This window comes from Physeter macrocephalus, chromosome 8, assembly GCF_002837175.3.
Source record: "Physeter macrocephalus isolate SW-GA chromosome 8, ASM283717v5, whole genome shotgun sequence".
NCBI classification, from domain to species: domain Eukaryota; kingdom Metazoa; phylum Chordata; class Mammalia; order Artiodactyla; family Physeteridae; genus Physeter; species Physeter macrocephalus.
Genome location: NC_041221.1, coordinates 154365507 through 154386171, shown reverse-complemented (window position 1 = coordinate 154386171; position 20665 = coordinate 154365507). Strand labels below are relative to the sequence as shown.

Here is a 20665-nt window from a genome sequence, read left to right as displayed (position 1 = left end):
ATACACCTGGAGATCCATACTAAGTGAAGTAAGTCACACAGAGAAAGACAAATATCACATGATTTCACTTTTATGCAAAATCTAAAAAAATGATACAAATGAACATATTTACAAAACAGAAACAGACTCACAGTCTTAGAGAACAAATTTATGGTTACAAGTGGAGGGGGGATAGATTGGGAGTTTGGGATTGACATGCACACACTGCTATATTTAAAATAGATAACCAAGAAGGACCTACTCTATAGCACAGGGAACTCTGCTCAATATTCTGTAATAACCTACATGGGAAAAGAATTTGAAAAAGAATAGATACATGTATAACTGAATCCCTTTGCTGTGTACCTGAAAGTAGCACAACGTCATTAATCAACTATACTCCAATATAAGACAAAAAATTTTTTTTTTAATTTATAGTGCACCTTGGAAACAGTATATATGATTTCTATAAGAGCGTAAAGAGCTTGTAAGGACTTGAGATGGTATATACAAAAGAGCATTTCTCAATATGGGTCCTTGGAACAGTGCAGAATTGTTTCTCTATTTCAAGGGGAAAATATTAGTGAAATTTGTATTTGCAGATATAAGAAAAAAATTAAACACATCAATAGCACAGAAGGATGATATTCAAAGTGTGTATACTGATACAGAAGCAGCATTTACCAACTAACTACCACATGTATGCTCTTTTCAATAAGTGGTTTTTGCTATGTATCTTGTCATAATTTCAAATTTTTCTGTAATGATATTTAATATTTCTAAGTTTGTATACAGTTTAAGATATATGTATAACTATTGCTGAAAATAAGTGTGTACATTTTAGTTTGCTTTATTATGCAGGAAAATACTATTAAATAAATGATAAATGAAAAACGAAATGAAACCTTTCCATGGCACCAAACACTCCCAGGACAAACTCTAAACCCCTCGGACAGTTCAAAAAGCCATATGGCCCCTGCTTCACTGTCCAGACTCCCTTGTTGCCAAACACACTCCTTGCTCAAACCTAAAGCAGGAAAAAAACAGAAAGGCAGTTTTCACTTAACAAGCTGTGTTATCATGCTTCCTGCCATCTGCAAAAGCTGTTCTCTCTGCCCAGAACGCTTCACTTCCATCAAGTCTCTATCCACATGTCCCTCCCCAGGAAGCCTTCCCTGTCCTTCCCTAGACTGGGCTGGGGAGTGCTCCCCAACTCCTAGTCCTCCCCACCCCCACATGCATCTTCCTGTATCACAATGGCATTTGATACCTCTCTCCCCACTGGATGCCAGGCACCTGAGGGCAGAGGCAATGTTGTTACTTAACCATGGTAGGCGTAGGCTTGGTCCCCAGCACATGGGACCTCAATAAATGGTAAATGATTAAACTACTGGAAAGAACAAAGTCAACTTGGGATATTTCTGCCATAGTATTGACCCTTTTGGAACTTCGTATAGGGATTAACCTTCCTATATAGGTTAGTTCAGAATCAGTCTAATAGAGAATATTAGCATTAATATATTTAAAAGGCTTTGTGTCCCTGTTGAAGGTTAATTGGAATTTGAAACCTGAAAAATGCCAATGCAAGAGTAAGATAGGTGTGGGACTTCCCTGGTGGTGCAGTGGTTAAGAATCTGCCTGCCAATGCAGGGGACACAGGTTCGAGCCCTAGTCTGGGAAGTTCCCACATGCCGTGGAGCAACTAAGCCCGTGAGCCACAACTAATGAGCCCGCAAGCCACAACTACTGAAGCCCACACGCCTAGAGCCCGTGCTCCACAACAAAAGAAGCCACCACAATGAGAAGCCTGTGCACCGCAACAAAGAGTAGCCCCCGCTCGCCGCAACTAGAGAAAGCCTGCGCGCAGCAACAAAGATCCAACACAGACAAAAATAAACAAATAAAATAAATTTTTTTTAAAAAAAGAAGAAGTTAGGTGTGGATGAACCTTATGTAGGTAAGAGCACGTTTCAGTCCAGTGCAGGGGAACTGTGATTGAAAAAAACTTTAATCCTACAGTATCACCACTTGGACAGATTAGATTTCCAAACAGGGTTTCTCATAAGCTTTCTCAAGTAATGAAGCCAAACACATGCTACTTAATAAACTGTTTACAAACAGCAGCAATATCCACAGAAAGAATTATCTATATTAATGGAAAAGCATCTGTTTAAAATTCTCAAAGTCAACAAACATTAAGCACTTTGCGTCTGACTAACAGCAGTGAAGAGAAGATCACTCGTGCCCAGGTCTGACCAAGGACAGTAACTAAGGTAAAGGACTGACCAGTTGCCTTGCTCCCAGCCCTTTGTTCCCTCCACCACAACAAACCACTTTCCAAAGTTTCTAAATATATTGTAGCGTATGAAAGTCGCTCAAAACTAGGCTTTGCTTTTCAAAGTGGCCCTATTATACCTGAGGATATGAGGTCTAATCCTCTCCCTTAAAGTCAAGGGCCGAGTTGTCTTACTTTATTCTCTTTTAGAAGTCTTTCTACTAATTTCAGAAATCCAGACTGGTTCAGCTATGTTTACAGGGTCAAAGTTTGAAAGTCAGGGGACTTCCCTGGCAGTCCAATAGTTAAGACTCTGCACTTCCACTGCAGGGGCATGGGTTCAATCCAGGGTCAGGGAACTAAGACCCTGCATGCCAAGCAGCGCAGCCAAAAAAATTCTTTTTCATTTTTCTTAAGTAAATAAAACTAAAAAAAGAAGTTTTAAACTCAGGATCAGAGTCTATATGTGTTCCTAGTGTTTCATGCCTAATATCTTGCAGATTCCTCTAATAACAATGGAAAAGAAAAGGCTCACATACTAAGTTGACTATAGATGCTACAGATGTTTCAGGAGAAAGCCTTCCTATATAAGTTAGTATTTAGCAAGGATCAAATTCAATTGGCTGCCTGGCCCAGGCAAGTTAAGTGAGTTAAATAGGCTGAGTCACAGAAGAGAGAAAGAGGAATACTTCAGTTCTCCGCTCAAACCATCTCACAACGGGTTCAGAGGACAGGAAACCCACTCCAACTAAAAGGCAGCCACTCTACCAAGTGTTGGAAACAAGGGCCTACTATAAACAGGTCTGCTTTTTCAAGAGAAGCTCTAAAACCAAAGATATGTGAAACTCTTAATTTAAAATGGTGGCAACAATTAATTTTTTTTAAACATCATCCAGCCCCTCTGCCCAGAAGAAAAAAGAAAAAAAAAGAAAATCCATGAGCAATGTGATATTTTGATTCCAATCTCAGTTATGGAATCAAAATACCAGTTCTATCATTTTCTAGCTCTTCATGTCTTTGGTATATCAGTGAACTTCTGAGCTTCACTGTCCTTATCTGAAAAACGGGGTCATGAACATGAAACACAGTGATGCTTATTAAAGACTTAAAAACAGGGCTTCCCTGGTGGCCCAGTGGTTGCGCGTCCGCCTGCCGATGCAGGGGAACCGGGTTCGCGCCCCGGTCCGGGAGGATCCCACATGCCGCGGAGCGGCTGGGCCCGTGAGCCATGGCCGCTGAGCCTGCGCGTCCGGAGCCTGTGCTCCGCAACGGGAGAGGCCACAACAAAGGGAGGCCCGCATACCACAAAAAAAAAAAAAAAAAAAAAAAAAAAAACCATATGATCATCTCAATAAAAAAAAAAAAGAATGCCTAGCAACAGACACAATGAGCTGGAAGTAGCTCTTCCTATTAAGAGATCTAATAACTGTCACTAGTTAATGGCCACAAAAAGGTAGTAAAGTACACATGGAGGAGTATATGTTTCAGGGAAAACAGTGGCAGCTTCTAAAATAAGCTGTTAAAACAAAGCACAGGGTTTCAGGGAAAGTTTTTTTTAACTCAGACAAACTTCTCTTGTCAGATTATAGACTCTTGTCTGTTAAACACATCTACTAGTTTTCATACTGTTTTAAGCAAATTCCAAACAATACCAACCACAATATTAGGAAGAGTTTGTTAAACAAAGAATTGCTTTATTAATACAAACTATTAATACATACCCACAGACTATAAAGTGCTAAGAAATTTAAATATCTAAGTCATAGCAAACAGGTGGCAATTCAACATCCAGGGTCGACAGAATGCTTGAGGGAGACTGCAACAGATCTAGAAAACAGGAATTTCTTGTTCAATATCTGCAAATCCTCATGTCCATCAACACACATACTAGTTGTCACTCTTAATAATGAATTCTTGATTTTCCCCTTTTTCTAATGAATCTTTACCCCCACCCCACCTACACACACACATACCCACTCTCACTTATTTCTTGGAATGTGGCTGTGGCGACAGAATTAACCTTCATTATGAGATAAATCATAGAAGTACCCGAAATTCCATCATCCTTAGAGACCCAAGTAAGGGCCAACAATGATCATTAATGCAATTTAGCAAATAGTGTGAGGTATTCCATCAGAACAAATAGAAAACATACTGATGATGGCTTTTGACCACCAGTTTGAACCAAGACCTCAAACCTTCTGCAGTAAAGGTTTGCCAATCGATGCTATTACGTGGGTCTTGATCCTACATGAGCTTTGGGTGTAGCTTGGAATTCTCATTCCAAGCAAGTTTATTATACTTCAGCTTATAACCTAAGAAGTTACACACTAAATTTCCTCTGGTTTTGCTTGTATCTAAGACTGTCCAGATTCCAGAATGACAATTTTACTGGGCATTTGGGACTAAAAAGCAGTACCAGTTGAGAATAGTTTTCATAATCCTGAAACCTTATCCCTGCAGTCTGAAGGATAGACATTACTTACAGGCTAACCTTCTGCACAACCTGTCCCCACGGTAATGGAAGCGTTATGACACAGATTGTTTACAGACCTTCTAGAAGGGCACTCGTTCACTTACTAGACTCCCACGGTAGAGGAGGCATCTTCAGAGGGGAAGGAGGGCCCAGGTGTAACAGCTGTTCAAGCTCCCTCTCCTCATCGAGGATCATGAGAGGCACTCCGTTCAAGGGCATGTGTGCAATCCGGTGCTCTTCAGGCAGGTCGAAACTCTCGAAATCTGCCACAGAAAAGTACTTGGTCAGGGCAGCATTCCTCAGGGTGGTCAGCTTTCACAGGACCCATGAGCTCAAACTATTTCTTATAATAATATTAATACCTTTTCCCACTGTGTTGACATTTACAGTGATGGTCCAAAAGCAATGGTGGATAAAACTGCTGTGCACGAATCAAGGCAGTGGCAATAAACTATGCTTAGTAGTCACTATATTCCTTGCTGCCGTTCACTTCAGTAAAAAAATGCGTTTCACATAATGTTACTTTACCACATGCAGTAAACAGTATTAATTTTATTAGCTCTCAACCCTTGAGAACATGTCTTTTTAGTATTCTGTATATGATGTGAAGTATGCCATAAAACACATCTACCGCATACTGAAGGACCCTGGTGTTTTCCAAGAAAAAAAGATTCGTGCAATTATTTGTTTTGCAAGCTAATATGATGTGAAGTATGCCATAAACCACATCTACCGCATACTGAAGGACCCTGGTGTTTTCCAAGAAAAAAAAGATTCGTGCAATTATTTGTTTTGCAAGCTAAACTAGAGGCCTTATTCCTGGACACCATTTACTTGAAAGAACTGAAAGACAAACTGTGGTAACTCAGCCTTGGATATGTGTTGCACATTTTTCTCCGAGGAATGAAAGAAGTCTACCACTTAAAGGGAAACGGTATTTATTGCCAATGATAAAATTCACAATTTCAAGGGGAAAAAAAAACTGGAATATCAGTAAACTTATCTGTAATCATTAGCTTAACAGCTTCCTAATACTGAAGACTTTTCTGATGAGATCAGCAGTGATATTAATGAGTGTGCTTTTGATACTTCATAATGAAACATTTCAATATGACCTACATTTCCCATTGTACCAGTATTTCTAAATGATCAATGGTGATAAATGCAGGATAAAAGATACCTTCAAAGTGCAAAACAGACCAATAGATTTTATTGTCAGAGCACACAATGTTTACTGAAATGGTTTTGGATTCCACATTGCAACTATGCCTACGGAAACAGCCACTTGTTGAATTTTAGTGTAATGGCAAAGAAAACTATCTATACTTATCTAAAAGACTTAAAATGCTTCTCTTTCCTAACTACATGTCTGCATAAGGCCAGATTTTCTTCATATACTTCAACCAAAACAACAGATGCAACAGATTGCAGAATCCATGCGAACCCAGCTGTTTTATGTTAAGCCAAATTAAGCAAATTTTCAAAAATATAAAACCATGCCATCCTTCTCACAATTTTTACATGTCAAAAAAATTGTTTCAAGCTATGTACATTAATGTAATGTGTTTATTGTTTTTTAAATAAATTAATGCTTTTTTAATTTCTCAATTATAATTTCTAATATAGAATATATAAACAACACACAAAAGTTCTTTGGGGTCTCCACTAATTTGTAAGAGTGTGAAAGTCCTAAAACAAATTTAAGAAACGCTGTTTTAGGCAACATTTCTTCTTAAAATCCAAGTGCCTTCAGATTAGGAATTAATTAAAACAACTAATTTTTCTTGACAGTGACAAAAGTAGGATTTAAATAGTCTTGCCTCTTTTCAAAGAAGTAATTCAATGGACAACCTAGAAGAAATGGATAAATTTCTAGAAACATTCAACCTGCCAAGACTGAATCAAGAAGAAACAGACAATTGAACAGACCAATCACAGTCATAAAACGTAATTTGTAATTTAACAAAACTCCAAGAGGTTAATTTAAGCATTTTCTCAAAAGCTAAGAACAAAGATGGAGGGAGAACCATCATATTCTGAAGTGCCAAAGTTCTCTAAAGCCTAAATACTAAGAATTAGTCTATTCTTTTTCAAGCCTGATAAAGCCCAGAATTAAAAAAAGGAATTGAGTGACATGTGACTACTTAATTTAAACACTGAGTTGTAAAGAAAAGCATAAACAGACAAAAGACCCCAGAGGAAATAAGTCTGCAACATACAGGGCTAATTACCTTTATCCATAGAGTTCTTTACACACTTACACACACACTTACACACACACACACACACACACTGTAAGAAAGTCACAAAAATCAAGAGAAAACAGATACAAACAGAAAATTAAAAAACTATAAATGACCAATAGTCAAATATGCTCAGACACAATCATATACCCTAATTTAAAACAATAAAATACCAATTACCTTTCTGATAAAGATTAGAGTTTTAAAACATTTGCAGTTAGAGATTACAGGGGAATCAGGCATCCTCATCCACTGAAAGTGGTTTCAATAATTTATGCTCCTATTTTGGAAGACAATTTAGCAATATCTCTTTCCTCCAACACAGCATATCGTAGTCCTCTTTCCTGGTCAATATACATAAATCTACCGCATTTTCCTGAATGGTAATTATTAGAACGGATGTACCACATTTTATCAAAACTTAATCACACAGCTTTGAGACCCAGGAATCCTTCTTGTAGTTTACTCTCCAGAAAGACTCACAAACTCTTAACAATAACTGCATAATTGTTTTGTAATATATAAAAGCCAGAAACAACCTAGATGTATCCTAGTGGAATGATTAAATGCTCTTTGGATCAAAGGGCAAAAAATCCAGCTCAGAAATCTCAAAGGACGTGTGTGATTTGTCCCCTCCCCCTCACCAGTACCATCCTTCACCTCTGCCTTTCAGTTTCCCAGAACTACTCCAGTCCTTTTTTCTGCCTCAGGATCTCTGCACACACTTTTATCTGCTACAGTGCTCTTGCCCTGCCCTATCCCTTCTTCACCCAACTATCTCCTTATATCCTTCAAGACTCCACTGGGTGTCACTTCCTAACTCTTCCCTGCTCTTACAGGCTAGGTTCAGTCCCCCTAACAGGCCCTGTGTTTCTCCTTGCTCACACTCAAAGTGAGATGATTTGTTCAGTGCCTGACTTTCCCTCCAAATCATGGGCTTCTCAGGGTGGGGCCTGTCTTGTTAACCACTGCAACCCAAGCTTATTCCTGCCTGGCATATGGTAGCCTCTCCTCAAATGTGAGAAAATTAAAGCTTGAAAAGCTGGTTCTGTAATAGAAAATATTTCAGATACGTGTAGCAGGTTGAAGGAGTTAAAAAAAAGCATGTTTTCACTGGCTATGTGGATTTTTCAGGCATTGTTTTTTGGGGTTTTTTAAAGAAACATTTAATGTGCTTGTGGAGAAACAGGACAAGCAAGGGTTGGATTCACAACTTGTATATAGTTAGTATTGCTGACTAAATGCTTTAACTTAGAAAGAAACTAAGTTGTTTTTTAAATTAATTCACTTTTTATTTGATTTATTTTTGGCTGTGTTGGGTCTTCGTTGCTGCACACAGGCTTTCTCTGGTTGTGGCAAGTGGAGGCTACTCTTCGTTGCGGTGTGCAGGCTTCTCATTGCAGTGGCTTCTTTTATTGCGGAGCACGGGCTCTAGGCACGCGCACTCAGTAGTCGTGGCGCATGGGCTTAGTTGCTCTGCGGCATGGGGGATCTTCCCGGACCAGGGCTCGAACCTGCATACCCTGCATTGGCAGGCGGATTCTTAACCACTGAGCCACCAGGAAAGCCCTCAGGCATTGTTCAACTTGACATAGAGCCCTCTTTCTAAATGGTTTGCTAAGAAGACTGTCCCCTAACGTTGAACAGGTTTAATCTCCCCCTAGGTGGTTAGCTTTTGAGGACAGGAACAATGTTTTCCACATCTTAGCTCGGATTCCTCTTCTGACCTAAGATTATACCTTACAAATAAAGTCACAACAAGTGTATTTGTTCAAAGCAACCCAGATTCAGACAGCCTTGTTATAGTCTTGGATCACATGTCTTATTCATAGCTATATCAAGTTACAGTTGAATTGGTTCCTAAGAGAAACTCAAGGCTAAAGCATTTGTGCGATATCGAAACATATTACCTGATGGGTTGAAGGGAAAGAATTTTTCTATTTCTGGATAGGTGTCATCTGAGGCAGGAACAGAGCTTTTTGCTTTAACGGTCTTCTCAGTCATCTAAAACAACCCAAGAAAACATACATTAGTGAGAGTGGAAGCCTTGTCAACTGATTAGTACAAGAGATCATAGGGCCTCTTTAAGACATGTGACTGCTTCACCACATTTTAGATTGTTTTCAATTTCATACTGACTTCTAAGAAACCATAATCCTTCATTCGCAAAATTACACACAAATACAATTCAGCAAGCAATTCTAATATCATGGCTCAAAAGTTAATTCTAAAATATAAGTATCAGCACCTGTTAGCATAAGTTATCAAAATGCAGGGTGGAGTTATTTCAGAACTAATTGACTCAATCACCCAACCTAACAAAGGAGAAAATGGGCATGAATCACCCAGAATAGAAGCAAATCCTGGAAGCCATTTTTGGCTGTTGGAAATATAATTTTCCGTTGGTGTGTCCATCAGTGTTACCTAAATTATCTGCTTGGTTAATTTTAAACACCGATTTGTGTTCCTCAAATACACAGAGTAAGAGGCAGCCAAAGACAGCCAAGGACTTTAGAAGACCACAGTGGATAATTCCGTAGTCTGGAATTGGCAGGCAGTCCACAATGGTGGGCCAAAATGGAAGCCTGCATAGTCTTGATTTATGCTTACGTCACATGTGCATGGCTAGAGGAAATCCCTAAGGCAGGGTTTCCCACATTTCAGTTCTGTCAGATTCTCATCACTTTTGCTATATCCTTGCAATACTTGCCTTTAACACTTCTCTTACTCAGTTTTTTAAAAAAGACATCCTTGTCCTAAAACCACACATGTAAGTCTCAGTTTGAGATCAAGTACTAGTTGTTTTTTCCTAATACACATTAAACAAAACAATTAGTGAAATGAAGTGTTAATCCACATGCTAAAGTTATCTTTCATAGCCAAGTCCTCTCAGTCTAGAATGCACTAACCTACAGTTTGTAAACACACATACCAAGGTCAACATGCTACCACGTTATAACCTAAAAAACTGGTGCTTGCTCTGGAAGGAGGGGAGAAGGATGGCAACACCTGAGCTGTTATATTAGCAACGTGACCTCTTGCAAAATACCCTCCCTCTCAGTACTTTTTAATCTGTAAGTACATTCTACCAATCAATCTGCTTCAAGACACTCATTAAAGGCAGGTGAGGCAAAAAAATTCACCAGCTGCTACTGATACATGTGATCTAGAGTTACAGGGGAAGTCCACAAAGACAGTATGATGCTTCTCTTCTGCTAATCTATGTTTGCTAGCCTCTATTTCTTTCTATTCACACAGGAGAAAGTCAGGTAGGATGCCAATAGTCATTTTAAGAGTCACAAGTGCTGAAGTGTTTAAACAGCATCTTTATTTATAGCCAACACTTACCTTTTTGGTAGAGAAGGCTGTCTGTTTCTGTTTGAGGGGTCCATTAGTCTTTATCGACTTTTCTGTAGCTCTGTTAACAGTTCCCAAAGCCTTTCTGGCAGCTTTAGGTAAAGCTGGTGGAGCATCAAACATTTTGCCAACATGTGGTGTTGAAACCTGAGATCTCCCATCTAAAGCTTTGACTGCTAAAGAAAAAGTCTTACCGTGAGATTATTCCAGCAGTAAACACCTGTGCAACTTGAAGGCTGACCTTGCCTATAAACGTGGCCTAATTCTCACACCCAAATTTAACCCCTTTTTGACAGTGGCATGGTCCTATGCCTAACAGTACTTCAGTTCAGTACGCTCTTAAATAATCTCATTAAGATACTGAACATGAAGAAGAGACCCATAACAAGAACCTAGCAGTAGCAACTTTGGGTAAACCTGACTCCAATTGCCAGCGAAGTATACTAAATGCCTCCCCCAGCTCCAGGCCACACCCACCACTGATTCACAATACCTGTGTACCTGATTGCCGCCTGTATACTTACAAGGCCCAGACCCCAGCTTCAGCCCGTCCTTAGGAGCCACACGGGTGCCTGGTTCTCCATTTTCCTTGTCAACATAGATCAGAGTAGCCATTCTGGATTACCTAGGGGTGTGAAATACACATCAAACCCTGGGAGTTAGGGAAGATGAAAGAAGCTAAGGTGCAGCACAGACCCAACTTTCTACTCTGGGCACGTCTATGCAAAACCAAGAGCTAAGCAGAGGAAGAAGCCCGATCTTGAGCCGACAGGCACTTAATCCAGTTCTTAACTCTTGAAGCCTGAGTAAGGGGCCCTAAGTTCCAGAAGAGTTGGCCGTTTGGGACTGGCACAGGCCCTGCTACCCAACGGAACCGAACCGCCGTGGGTTGCGGACGCAGTCCAAATGCCGTGGCTCTAACGGCTGGGCGCTACAGACGTCCCGGGGTTAGTCCCAGGCCCCAATCCCCAGCCCCGGCTCCCAGACATACGGACCCCGCTTCCCAGACCCCCACCCCAGCCCCGCTTCCTACCCCGCCGGACCCCTCCCGCCCAACCACTCGCGACCGCTCCATTCACCCACGTTAGGAACAACGGCCAGACTCTTCCGAGACACGGTCTCCAGCAGTCCCGCGGAACTCGGCGTTTAAACCACAACTTACGCCGCTATTGGTTCATCCGTCCAGGAGGCGGGGCAGGAGTGGGGAGAAGGCTCCCGGGAAGAACCAATGGTAGGAACATAAGCTCCCTGGGCTCCGCCCCGAAAGCTTCCCCCGGCAACTTTGTCGCTTGTTTCCCGGGAGGAGAAATATCAAACCCGCTGACACCTTGATTACGGATTTCTAGTTGTTTTTTAACCTGCTCCCCGCAGAAATAGAAGGGGAGTAAATATGGTCTCCAAGTCCAAGAAATAAATAATTATGATGATTATTGTAATAACAAGATACAGAGTTGGTTTTTGGAGTTTTTTGTTTTTTCCTGAGACACTTTGGTGTCCAAGACGTTTTCAAATGAGAAGATTGTGAAGTTCAAAAAGTCAAGGTGAGGTGGTGACAGAACTATTTTCCTAAAGTATTCAACTAATCAACTATTTTTCCAGAGAGTAAATAGAGCAGATCAAATCAAAAAGTAGGGGCAGCACTGGAGGAAAGGCATTGTAGTCATCGGGAAAATGACGAAGGGAGACGAATACATAATAGTTGTATTTCAATTAGACATATAAAAAATACATATACAGTCAATATATAGTCAGGTGGGGGAAAAAAACCCATATTAGGTCTAGTGAATACTAGCAGGGCAGAATTAAAAATTAAGAAATGAAAGTACAGGTAGATAAAACGGCAGTGTTTGTGTCATTCTGTGGTGCTTGTGATTAAGATGGACTGATTCTGAAACTAATATAATATAATAAATCCATTATACTTCCATTTTTTAAAAATGTACTGATTATTTCCTAATTGCAAGACTATCATCAATATTTCAGGTTAGGATACTGTCTCTGTTATACAGAATCTGACTTAGGAACAAATAATGCCCTAATGAGTACATAATTCAGGCTTCCTTTAAACCTCTATCATTTAATAGGGACTTTTTTTGTTTGTTTTTGGCCATGCCGCATTGCACGCAGGATCTTAGTTCCTAGACCAGGGATGGAGCCGTGCGCCCTGCAGTGGAAGCGCAGAGTCTTAACCGCTGGACCGCCAGGCAAGTCCCAATAGGGACTTATTTTAAACTTTTAACATCTCAACAATATATTCATCAAAGCTGGTGGGGGAAGGACAGAGGGTGAACAAGAGAAAAAGATCTGAGGAATAATAAAGATATACAAAAGGAATTCCAATTTCCAAGATATGGGGAGAAATTGTGCTTGAAAAAGTCGGTGACCTTTTCCTTCCTACAGTAAATAGAAATATATTGAACAAGATAAAGGAATCAATTCAAAAGACCAAGGGTGACCTATGTCATCCAAACTGTACTCCCAACAGGTCACCAGATACTTTTTAACTTGCAAGTAAGTTGGGAGAGAGGAGTTGAGCCTACATTACTCTTTCACAAAAGGCTTGGCACTACACCTGGCATAGATATGGTTCGAAATATATACCAGTTCATTGTCCCTTCTTCCCTGGCATTTCAGGACCAAAATTGACTGAATGACTCATTCATTCAACAAATATTTATTGAATGCTTATTAAATGCTGGACATCAAGAAGAAAAGAGGAAGGACAAAAAAATGCACACCTTCTTTGCCCCTTCTCTGTCCTTTCTCCTTTATCCCTACCCCTCCCCTTATTTCCTCCCTGTATCTCCTTCTAAATGTCTCAGATCCGTATTACATCATCAACACACAAAAGTGTTCATTTTGAAATCAAATCTGCATGACACTGTCAAAAAACAAAATTCAATCAAGTAAACTTTAAGATCTAATTGGCTTTATTCAACAACTCATGAATTAGACAGCATCCCACTTAGCAACCAGAAGCATGCTCCAAGGGGTTGTACAAACTGAAAAGTTTTTGTAGGAAGAAGGGTGGGGCACGGAGCTATTAGCAAAATAATAGAAAAGATTATTTTTAGCCTGGGACATCTTTGCGGGGCGGGGAAGGGGGCAAGGAACAGCAAGGTTTTTACAGCTGATTGCCTCTTCTTCCTCTGAGAGGCAGGGTGGAGGTGAGGGGATGTTAGAAAGGGTGCACGTGACATATTACCTCGTCAGTACTAACCAGGAAATTCCAAACTGGTTGATTGGATTACATTTCTGGGGATTACATTTTGAAGTTGTGATTACGATAGGTGTTAAATCTAGGTTGGTATCATGGGCTTTAGCACAAGTAACACCATTTTGGGCCTGTGGCTTTTATCTTTAACAACACCTACAGCTTCCAAGTGCGGATTCTTTATCTCCTGAAGTTTTGGGGCGCAAGGTTTTTATCTCCCTAGGGTAAGTCTTCCCCCTACAACAGAAAGCACTGTGTCTCCCAAGGTCATGCAGTAACTGTAAAATACACAACCACTCCCTCCTTGAGTAATCACTGTTTCCTTATTAATGATGCCCCAAACCCACTCTGCTATACCCTGGACCATTACTGGAGATACCCAATTGCTAAACCATCCTCACCTTATATCTGCATCTAGATCCTAATCAATCTCAGTTTATCAAACAGCAACCCATCCAGAATTGATCCCTGCTTCCCTAGACCCTCCTCAGAATCCTCCAGGGGGAATCTGAACCTTACAAAAGGTCCTTCTCTCTTGTCCAGCACATTCTATAATTCCTCTGAGAGATGTGCTCCCTGGCTTGTGCCTGATAGTTTTAACTAAATACAACTTAACACTTCCAAGCAAATTTTTGAATTGTTTTAAGGAGATAAAAGCAAAGTGTGGGACTTCCCTGGTGGCACAGTTGTTAAGAATCCGCCTGCCAATGCAATGCAGGGGGCACGTGTTCGAGCCCTGGTCTGCGAAGATCCCACATGCCGTGGAGCAACGAAGCCCGTGCGCCACAACTACTGAGCCTGCACTCTAGAGCCCATGAGCCACAACTACTGAGCCCGCATACCACAACTACTGAGCCCACGTGCCTAGAACCCGTGCTCCGCAACAAGAAAAGCCACTGCAATGGGAAGCCTGTGCACCCCACAACTAAGAGTAGCCCCCGCTCGCTGCAACTAGAGAAAGCCCGCGCGCAGCAACAAAGACCCAATGCAGCCAAAAATAAGTAAATAAAATATATATTTAAAAAAAGCAGTGTGAGTGATTCACAGACTACTCACTTTCAGACTATTTTCTGACAACTTCTGTCCCTTCAACTATTGCCCTGTAAAATCAAAATTAATATTTAGATTCCTATACTAGGCACTGAACATTCTTAATAAGAAAAAATAGATATTACGATGAGATCTCTTATTGAAGCAAGGATGTCACTCTGACATTTGAAAGGAACACATACTGTTTTGAAAAATAAAACGTGACCGGAACAGAGAGGATAGGACCAAAAAAAAAAAAAACAGGGGGGGTGGGGAATTCTACTCCAAGATTAATATTTTCCAGTATTTTATTTCATATTATACTTTAAAGGAAGGTTGAGATGTCATAAATATTACTGTTTTCCCAAAATGGAAATCGTTTTATAGTATTTTTTTCCTAATGGTAAAATACAACATCACATTGGGGCGAGACGTCACAATTACGGAATAGTGCCTCATGTTCCCATAGCACCTGGTATACCTTTCATAGCGGCTTTCTAGAACTATACTTTTTTGAATAATTCAGGGTCTTTCTCACTCCGTATGATGTAAATTCGAGGGGAGGAAGACACTTTGTGTTTACCTTGTCCCCAGCGTGTTACACTACCTGGCTACTAATTAATGCTAATTTTAACTTTTTTTTTAACTTCACGCACTTCCCCCTTCATTTCACAGCGCTCTAGTGAGGCTTAAGCTGTTGTCTGCTCGCTACTGTTTTTGTTTGTTTGTTTTGTTTTACGTCGTATGATGCGGCGCCCCTTAAAAAAAACACAGAGTTTCAAAGAACCGAGAGGAAAAGAAGCTGCTCAAACCTAACCCATTCTACAGACCCACAGTAGAGAAACGGACACAGCTCAACATCTCGCGAGACCAGCTCCGCTTGGAAGCCTGAGACTCAAAGAGTTCTTAACGCGCATGTGTGGGTCATCCGGAAGGTGCCGCAGGGGCTGCTGGGAGAGGGAGGAGGTCGGAAGTAAACATAGATGGTCGGCTTCTTTCATGTCCGGCTGTCTTGGGGTCAGCAGCGGCGGGACCGGGTACGGAAATATTGTGAGAATTTGAAGAGGGAGGTGGGTGAGGGTGAAGCACCCCGAGAAGTGGACCAAAGGCTCCTAATTGTTACAAATATCCTCACGAGATTGATGAACGCCAGGTTGAGGAGGGAACGGGGACCTAGAAGCAAGCCGCCGTTCTAGGCCTCAGTCGTAGTACCTGTGCCCAGTCAGACCAGGACTGTGTCTTCAGTGGTGTTTAAAGAATTATAAGCTGCCATTGGGGCTGAACTGTCCAGTACAGTAGCTGTTAACTGTTGTGGTTCTTAAGCACTTGAAATGTTGGCTAGTCTGAATACGTGTAAAATCCATATCAGATTTTAAAGACTTAGTCTTTCTAAGTCTAAACAGATTTTTTTCCTATGTTGAAATGATAATATGTTGGGTATATTGGGTTAAATATTGCAAAAAATAATTTTACCTGTTTCTTTTTACTTTTCTAGTATGGCTGTGGAATATTTTAAATGACATATAGGGCTGGCGTTATATTTCTCTTGGACAGCGCTGCATTAGAGGGTTTTAAGCTTGAGTAGTGGACGTGATATGATCAAATTTGTGTTTTGAAAAAATAACACTGCAGTGTTGAAAACTGATTGGAGGGAATTGGGAGAGACTGGTAGGGAAAAGTATTAACACTAAGGTTATTGATAGTAGGAGTGGATGAATTTGAGTGATATTCAGCAGGTGAAAATAACATTACTTAGTGATGAAATAGGTGTGGGAATTAGCTGGAACACTTATGAAAAGGGATGGATGGTGGTGTCTTTCATCAAGAGAGGGAACAGTGGAAAAAGATTAGATTTCATAGAGAAGATTATGAGGTGTTTTTTTTTTTAGTTGAAGATTATGAATTTGAATTAAGATTTGTTGAGTTCAGGTTTCTCAGAGACATTTAAGTGGAGGTACTTTGAAGTAAGCAATTGGAATGTATTTATTGGAAGCTCAGACAAAAGGTCTGGGGTAGAGAAATAAATTGGAGAGCCAGCAGTTGTATATTGTGGCTATCAAAACCTTGGAAATAGATGAGCTTGTCCTCTGGTGGAGTTTAGAGTGATGAAGGAGGCCCCAGGATTGACCCTTGTGGAATCCAAAGTAAAATAACTGGGCAGAAATGGATGAACTTACAAAGGATTCAGAAGAAGCAGCGAGAGGGGTACAGGAAAAACCAGGAGAGTATAGTGTCACATAAGCCAAAGGATAAGAATATATCAAAAGGGGAAGAAACAGAACTGAAAAATGTCCAGAGGACTAGGCACATTGATAACTTAGTGGTATCTTTGGAGTGGGGGGAGGGGTGTGGGAGCTAAATCAGAGTGATTGAGAAGGGAAGCAGAAGATGAAAAAATAGAGACGATGAATATAGGTAAATCTTAAAGCATCCAGTCTTTAAGAGGAACAGAGATAGGACCCTACGTACTCATTAAGGGTTAGTGTGGTAGAAAAGTTTGAGATGCTTACGTAGAGAGGAATTCAGGAATATATATGAGAGAGAGTCTCATGAAATTTTAAATACATGTGTATGTCTCTCTCCACTTATAACTTAGAGTTGAGAGAAAAACTGCAACAGTATATGAAGACTTTTGTGGAGGGGAAAGAGACCTTTCCCTTACAGATACTATGAAGAATAAGACATAAGTTGAAAAATAATTGATATTACAATTACAAAGGTAGCCTATACAGAATCTAAGAATAGAGATACTGTAGTGGGAAGGGAGGGACAGAATATGCTTGTTATCTCTATAATAAAAAACAATTAAAAATAAAATAATTTATATTAGAGTGAAAAAATTTCCAACCAAGAAACTAAAAATAGTGATATAACTAAAGGGGGAGGAGAGATGAAGGAAGATAGGGACCTATGTTAGTGATTAATCTTGTATCAGAGCAAGAAGTTAACTAATAATGTCTAGAATATGAAACATTCTGTATAACACACAGTATGTGTCATTAGAGTGTACTTTTGATAGTTTCAGTGGTGAATTCACCAAGGGCTAGTTTATACTAATAGATATTTCTTCCTTTTCATAGAGAAGGCCAGATAACCATGTCAGCTACAGCCATGGATGCAGGTAATGTGGCCACCCTTTCGGGGTCCAAAGAAATGAGTTTGGAGGAACCAAAGAAGATGACCAGAGAGGACTGGAGAAAGAAGAAGGAGCTAGAAGAACAGCGAAAATTGGGTAATGCCCCTGCAGAAGTTGATGAAGAAGGAAAGTAAGTACTTTAATTTTTTTGCAAGATCTGTTCAGAATTCAAATTCATGTCTACTTGGTTTACCAATTTCTCATCCTTTGCCTTGACAGGAAGCCATCTTTATCGTTTACATCACTTTTGTTTTTATTTATTTTATCAAACTCATATGTAGAAGGTTTAGTAATCAGATAATAATGAAGAACTTGTAATAAATAGCTATAGTCCTTTGCAGTTTTCCCACTCCCTGTCCTACTCTACACAAGTGACTATAGTTGACCCTTGAACAACACAGGTTTGAACTGTGTGGGTCCACTTATACTCAGATTTTTTTCAATAACTACGTGCAGTACTACACAATCTGCCATGGGTTGAATCCTCAGATTCCAAACCATGGATACAGAGGCCCGACTGTGCAGCTTGAGCATCCGCAGGTTTTGGTATCTGAGGCAGGTCCTGAACCAGTCCCTCTCAGATACTGAGGGATGACTGTACTTGTCAGTCTGTTTTGAGTTTTTCTGGTTGATACCTCCACATCTCTAAATAACATACCTATACCATTATTATAATCAACTCTAGAAATTATTAGTTAACTTCTTGCTCTGAAACAAGATTAATCTCCCTAACATAGGTCCCTGTCTTCCTTCATCTCTCCTCCCGCTTTAGTTATATCACTATTCTTAGTTTCTTCGTTGGAAATTTTTTCACTCTAATATAAATTATTTTCTTTATTTTTAATTGTTTTTTTATTATAGAGATAACAAGCATATTCTGCCTCTCTCCTCCCAGTACAGTATTTCTATTCTTAGATTCTGTATAGGCTACCTTTGTAATTGTAATATCGATTATTTTTCAACTTCATTCTGTTAAAAAAAAATTTATTTTATTACAGAGACATCAATCCTCATATTCCTCAGTATATTTCTTCAGTGCCATGGTATATTGATCCATCAAAAAGGCCTACTTTAAAGCACCAGAGACCACAGCCAGAGAAACAAAAGCAGTATAGCTCATCTGGAGACTGGTACAAGAGGGGTGTAAAAGAGGTATGTATGCAACTTGTATATATGCATGTGAAAATGGAGATTTTATTTTAAGAACTTAATATAAGAACCTCTAAAGCAATACTATATAAAGTAGAAATAGATTATATGACCTTTTATGTGGTATTAAAATTCACGATACATACTACTTTAGTGTCTATATTTTATAAATTTGATATTGCTGAAGTCTTTAAACTTTCTCATTTATAAAAGTGGAGATTCTAACTGGTTTTCCTCTTAATGAATAAATCATTTCACTAGACAATATAGGATTGAGGGCCAAAGTTATTTTTAACTTATTCAGATAAATAAAAATTTTCCTTGTTTTTCTTTACATCCATTTATAGAATTCCATAACTACTAAGTACCGCAAAGGAGCATGTGAAAACTGTGGAGCCATGACACACAAAAAGAAAGACTGCTTTGAGGTAAGTTCACCTTTGAGAATTTTGGAAACTGTGTCAGAGAGTGTCATTCTGTTTTTTTAATTACCTATTTTAGGTACAAGTTAAATAAAAATTAATTTGAATGAAATTAGTTTAGCATCATCAAAACTTTTGCTGGAAGACTAAATGATAATTGAATAAACCATACAGTCCCCATGGTACGTTCACACCCACTCTGTAAAGATGATATGAAATTTTCCTCTGGGCTATAGATACTTAGGAAAAGATTTAATCTTATTCTGTTTTCCAGAGGCCTAGGCGAGTTGGAGCAAAATTTACAGGTACTAATATAGCTCCAGATGAACACGTCCAGCCTCAGCTGACGTTTGACTATGATGGGAAGAGGGATCGGTGGAACGGCTACAACCCAGAAGAACACATGAAAATTGTAGAAGAGTATGCCAAAGTTGATCTGGTGAGCACAGTTCACTGCTTTCCTGCCGCCCTTAAAGAATGTACATTTTGCTGCATTTCTGATTTAGCCCCTCTGTTTTTTGAGTCTTCAAGCAGTATAAAAAGGATGGCATTTTTATTATTGTAGTAGCAGTAAGCCTGATTGAATAGTGAAATAAACAGTGTGCTAGCCCTATTTGGCAGCAATTTCTTTTTATTTCATTCTTATGTTGTCCTTGACTCCATGACTTAGGTTGCAAAACATACTGGAAGCGTTAGAACAGATTAGTGTCCAGAGCTTTTTCCTTTCTTTTATAAACTCTTGGCCCGCAGACTATATCTTGCCTATGTGCCTGTTTTATAGTTGTCTCACATAGCATTTCAGGGTGGGAGAAGGGGAAGAGGATAAGTCATTTCAGAAAATTGAATTCTATTTTAATTTAACCTAATTTTTTTCTGTTATGATTTCACCTACTCCCATTTTTTAAACACCATAGTCACATTGCTTTTTTTTGTTTTTGTTTTTAAGTAGAGTTAACATTTAAAATCATGGGATTTCACATAAAAATCTGAATTTTATCTTTTCTTGATAAATGCTCAGTGAAATATGCAGTAATCCTGGGCCAGCCTGGAGGGGTCAGTCATCTGGAGTCAGGTGGCACCTCGTCAGCAGGGATTGTTCTCTGCAGTTTACCCCTGGTGGTGTCTAACTCGGTTTACATTAATGCTTGTTCAAACAGGAGTTTGTAACTCCTGTTTAAATATGGCTAATTGAATCCAACTCATTTTCATTTTTTGGTTTTTTTGGGGGGTTTTTTTGGGTTTTTTAAACTTAATTTTTTTATACAGCAGGTTCTTATTAGTTATCTATTTTATACATATTAGTGCATATATGTCAATCCCAATCTCCCAATTCATCCTGTTTTTTTTTTTTTTTTTTTTTTTTTTTGTGGTATGCGGGCCTCCCT

At 39.5% G+C, this 20665-nt stretch overlaps 2 protein-coding genes across 4 annotated transcripts in view; one reads left to right on the top strand and one right to left on the bottom strand.

The window, feature by feature from the left end:
- Nucleotides 1-348: 348 nt before the first annotated feature.
- Nucleotides 349-11493, bottom strand: PTTG1 (PTTG1 regulator of sister chromatid separation, securin). Of its 3 annotated transcripts, none has more exons than XM_007104684.4 (7): nt 11414-11493; nt 10855-10955; nt 10322-10503; nt 8884-8977; nt 4835-4993; nt 3976-4081; nt 349-1006 (listed from the first exon to the last, which is right to left on the bottom strand). In XM_007104684.4, the coding sequence occupies exons 2-6, from the start codon at nt 10943-10945 to the stop codon at nt 4002-4004; spliced, it is 606 nt and encodes a 201-aa protein (XP_007104746.1). In that variant the 5' UTR covers nt 10946-10955; nt 11414-11493; the 3' UTR covers nt 349-1006; nt 3976-4001. The 3 variants fall into 3 exon arrangements, with proteins under 3 accessions (XP_007104746.1, XP_007104745.1, XP_023971627.1); XM_007104683.4 differs by having other exon boundaries at nt 369-1006; nt 10322-10506; XM_024115859.2 differs by lacking the exon at nt 349-1006 and having other exon boundaries at nt 3921-4081; nt 10322-10506.
- A 4028-nt stretch (nt 11494-15521) lies between these two features.
- SLU7 (SLU7 homolog, splicing factor) overlaps nt 15522-20665 on the top strand; it is a 15437-nt gene continuing 10293 nt past the window's right edge. Inside the window, exons 1-5 of the mRNA XM_007104685.4 lie at nt 15522-15610; nt 17654-17839; nt 18708-18861; nt 19206-19286; nt 19555-19719. Of these exons, the coding sequence (XP_007104747.1) occupies nt 15573-15610; nt 17654-17839; nt 18708-18861; nt 19206-19286; nt 19555-19719 (624 nt within the window). The 5' untranslated portion in view covers nt 15522-15572. The remainder of the gene's footprint in view (nt 15611-17653; nt 17840-18707; nt 18862-19205; nt 19287-19554; nt 19720-20665) is intronic.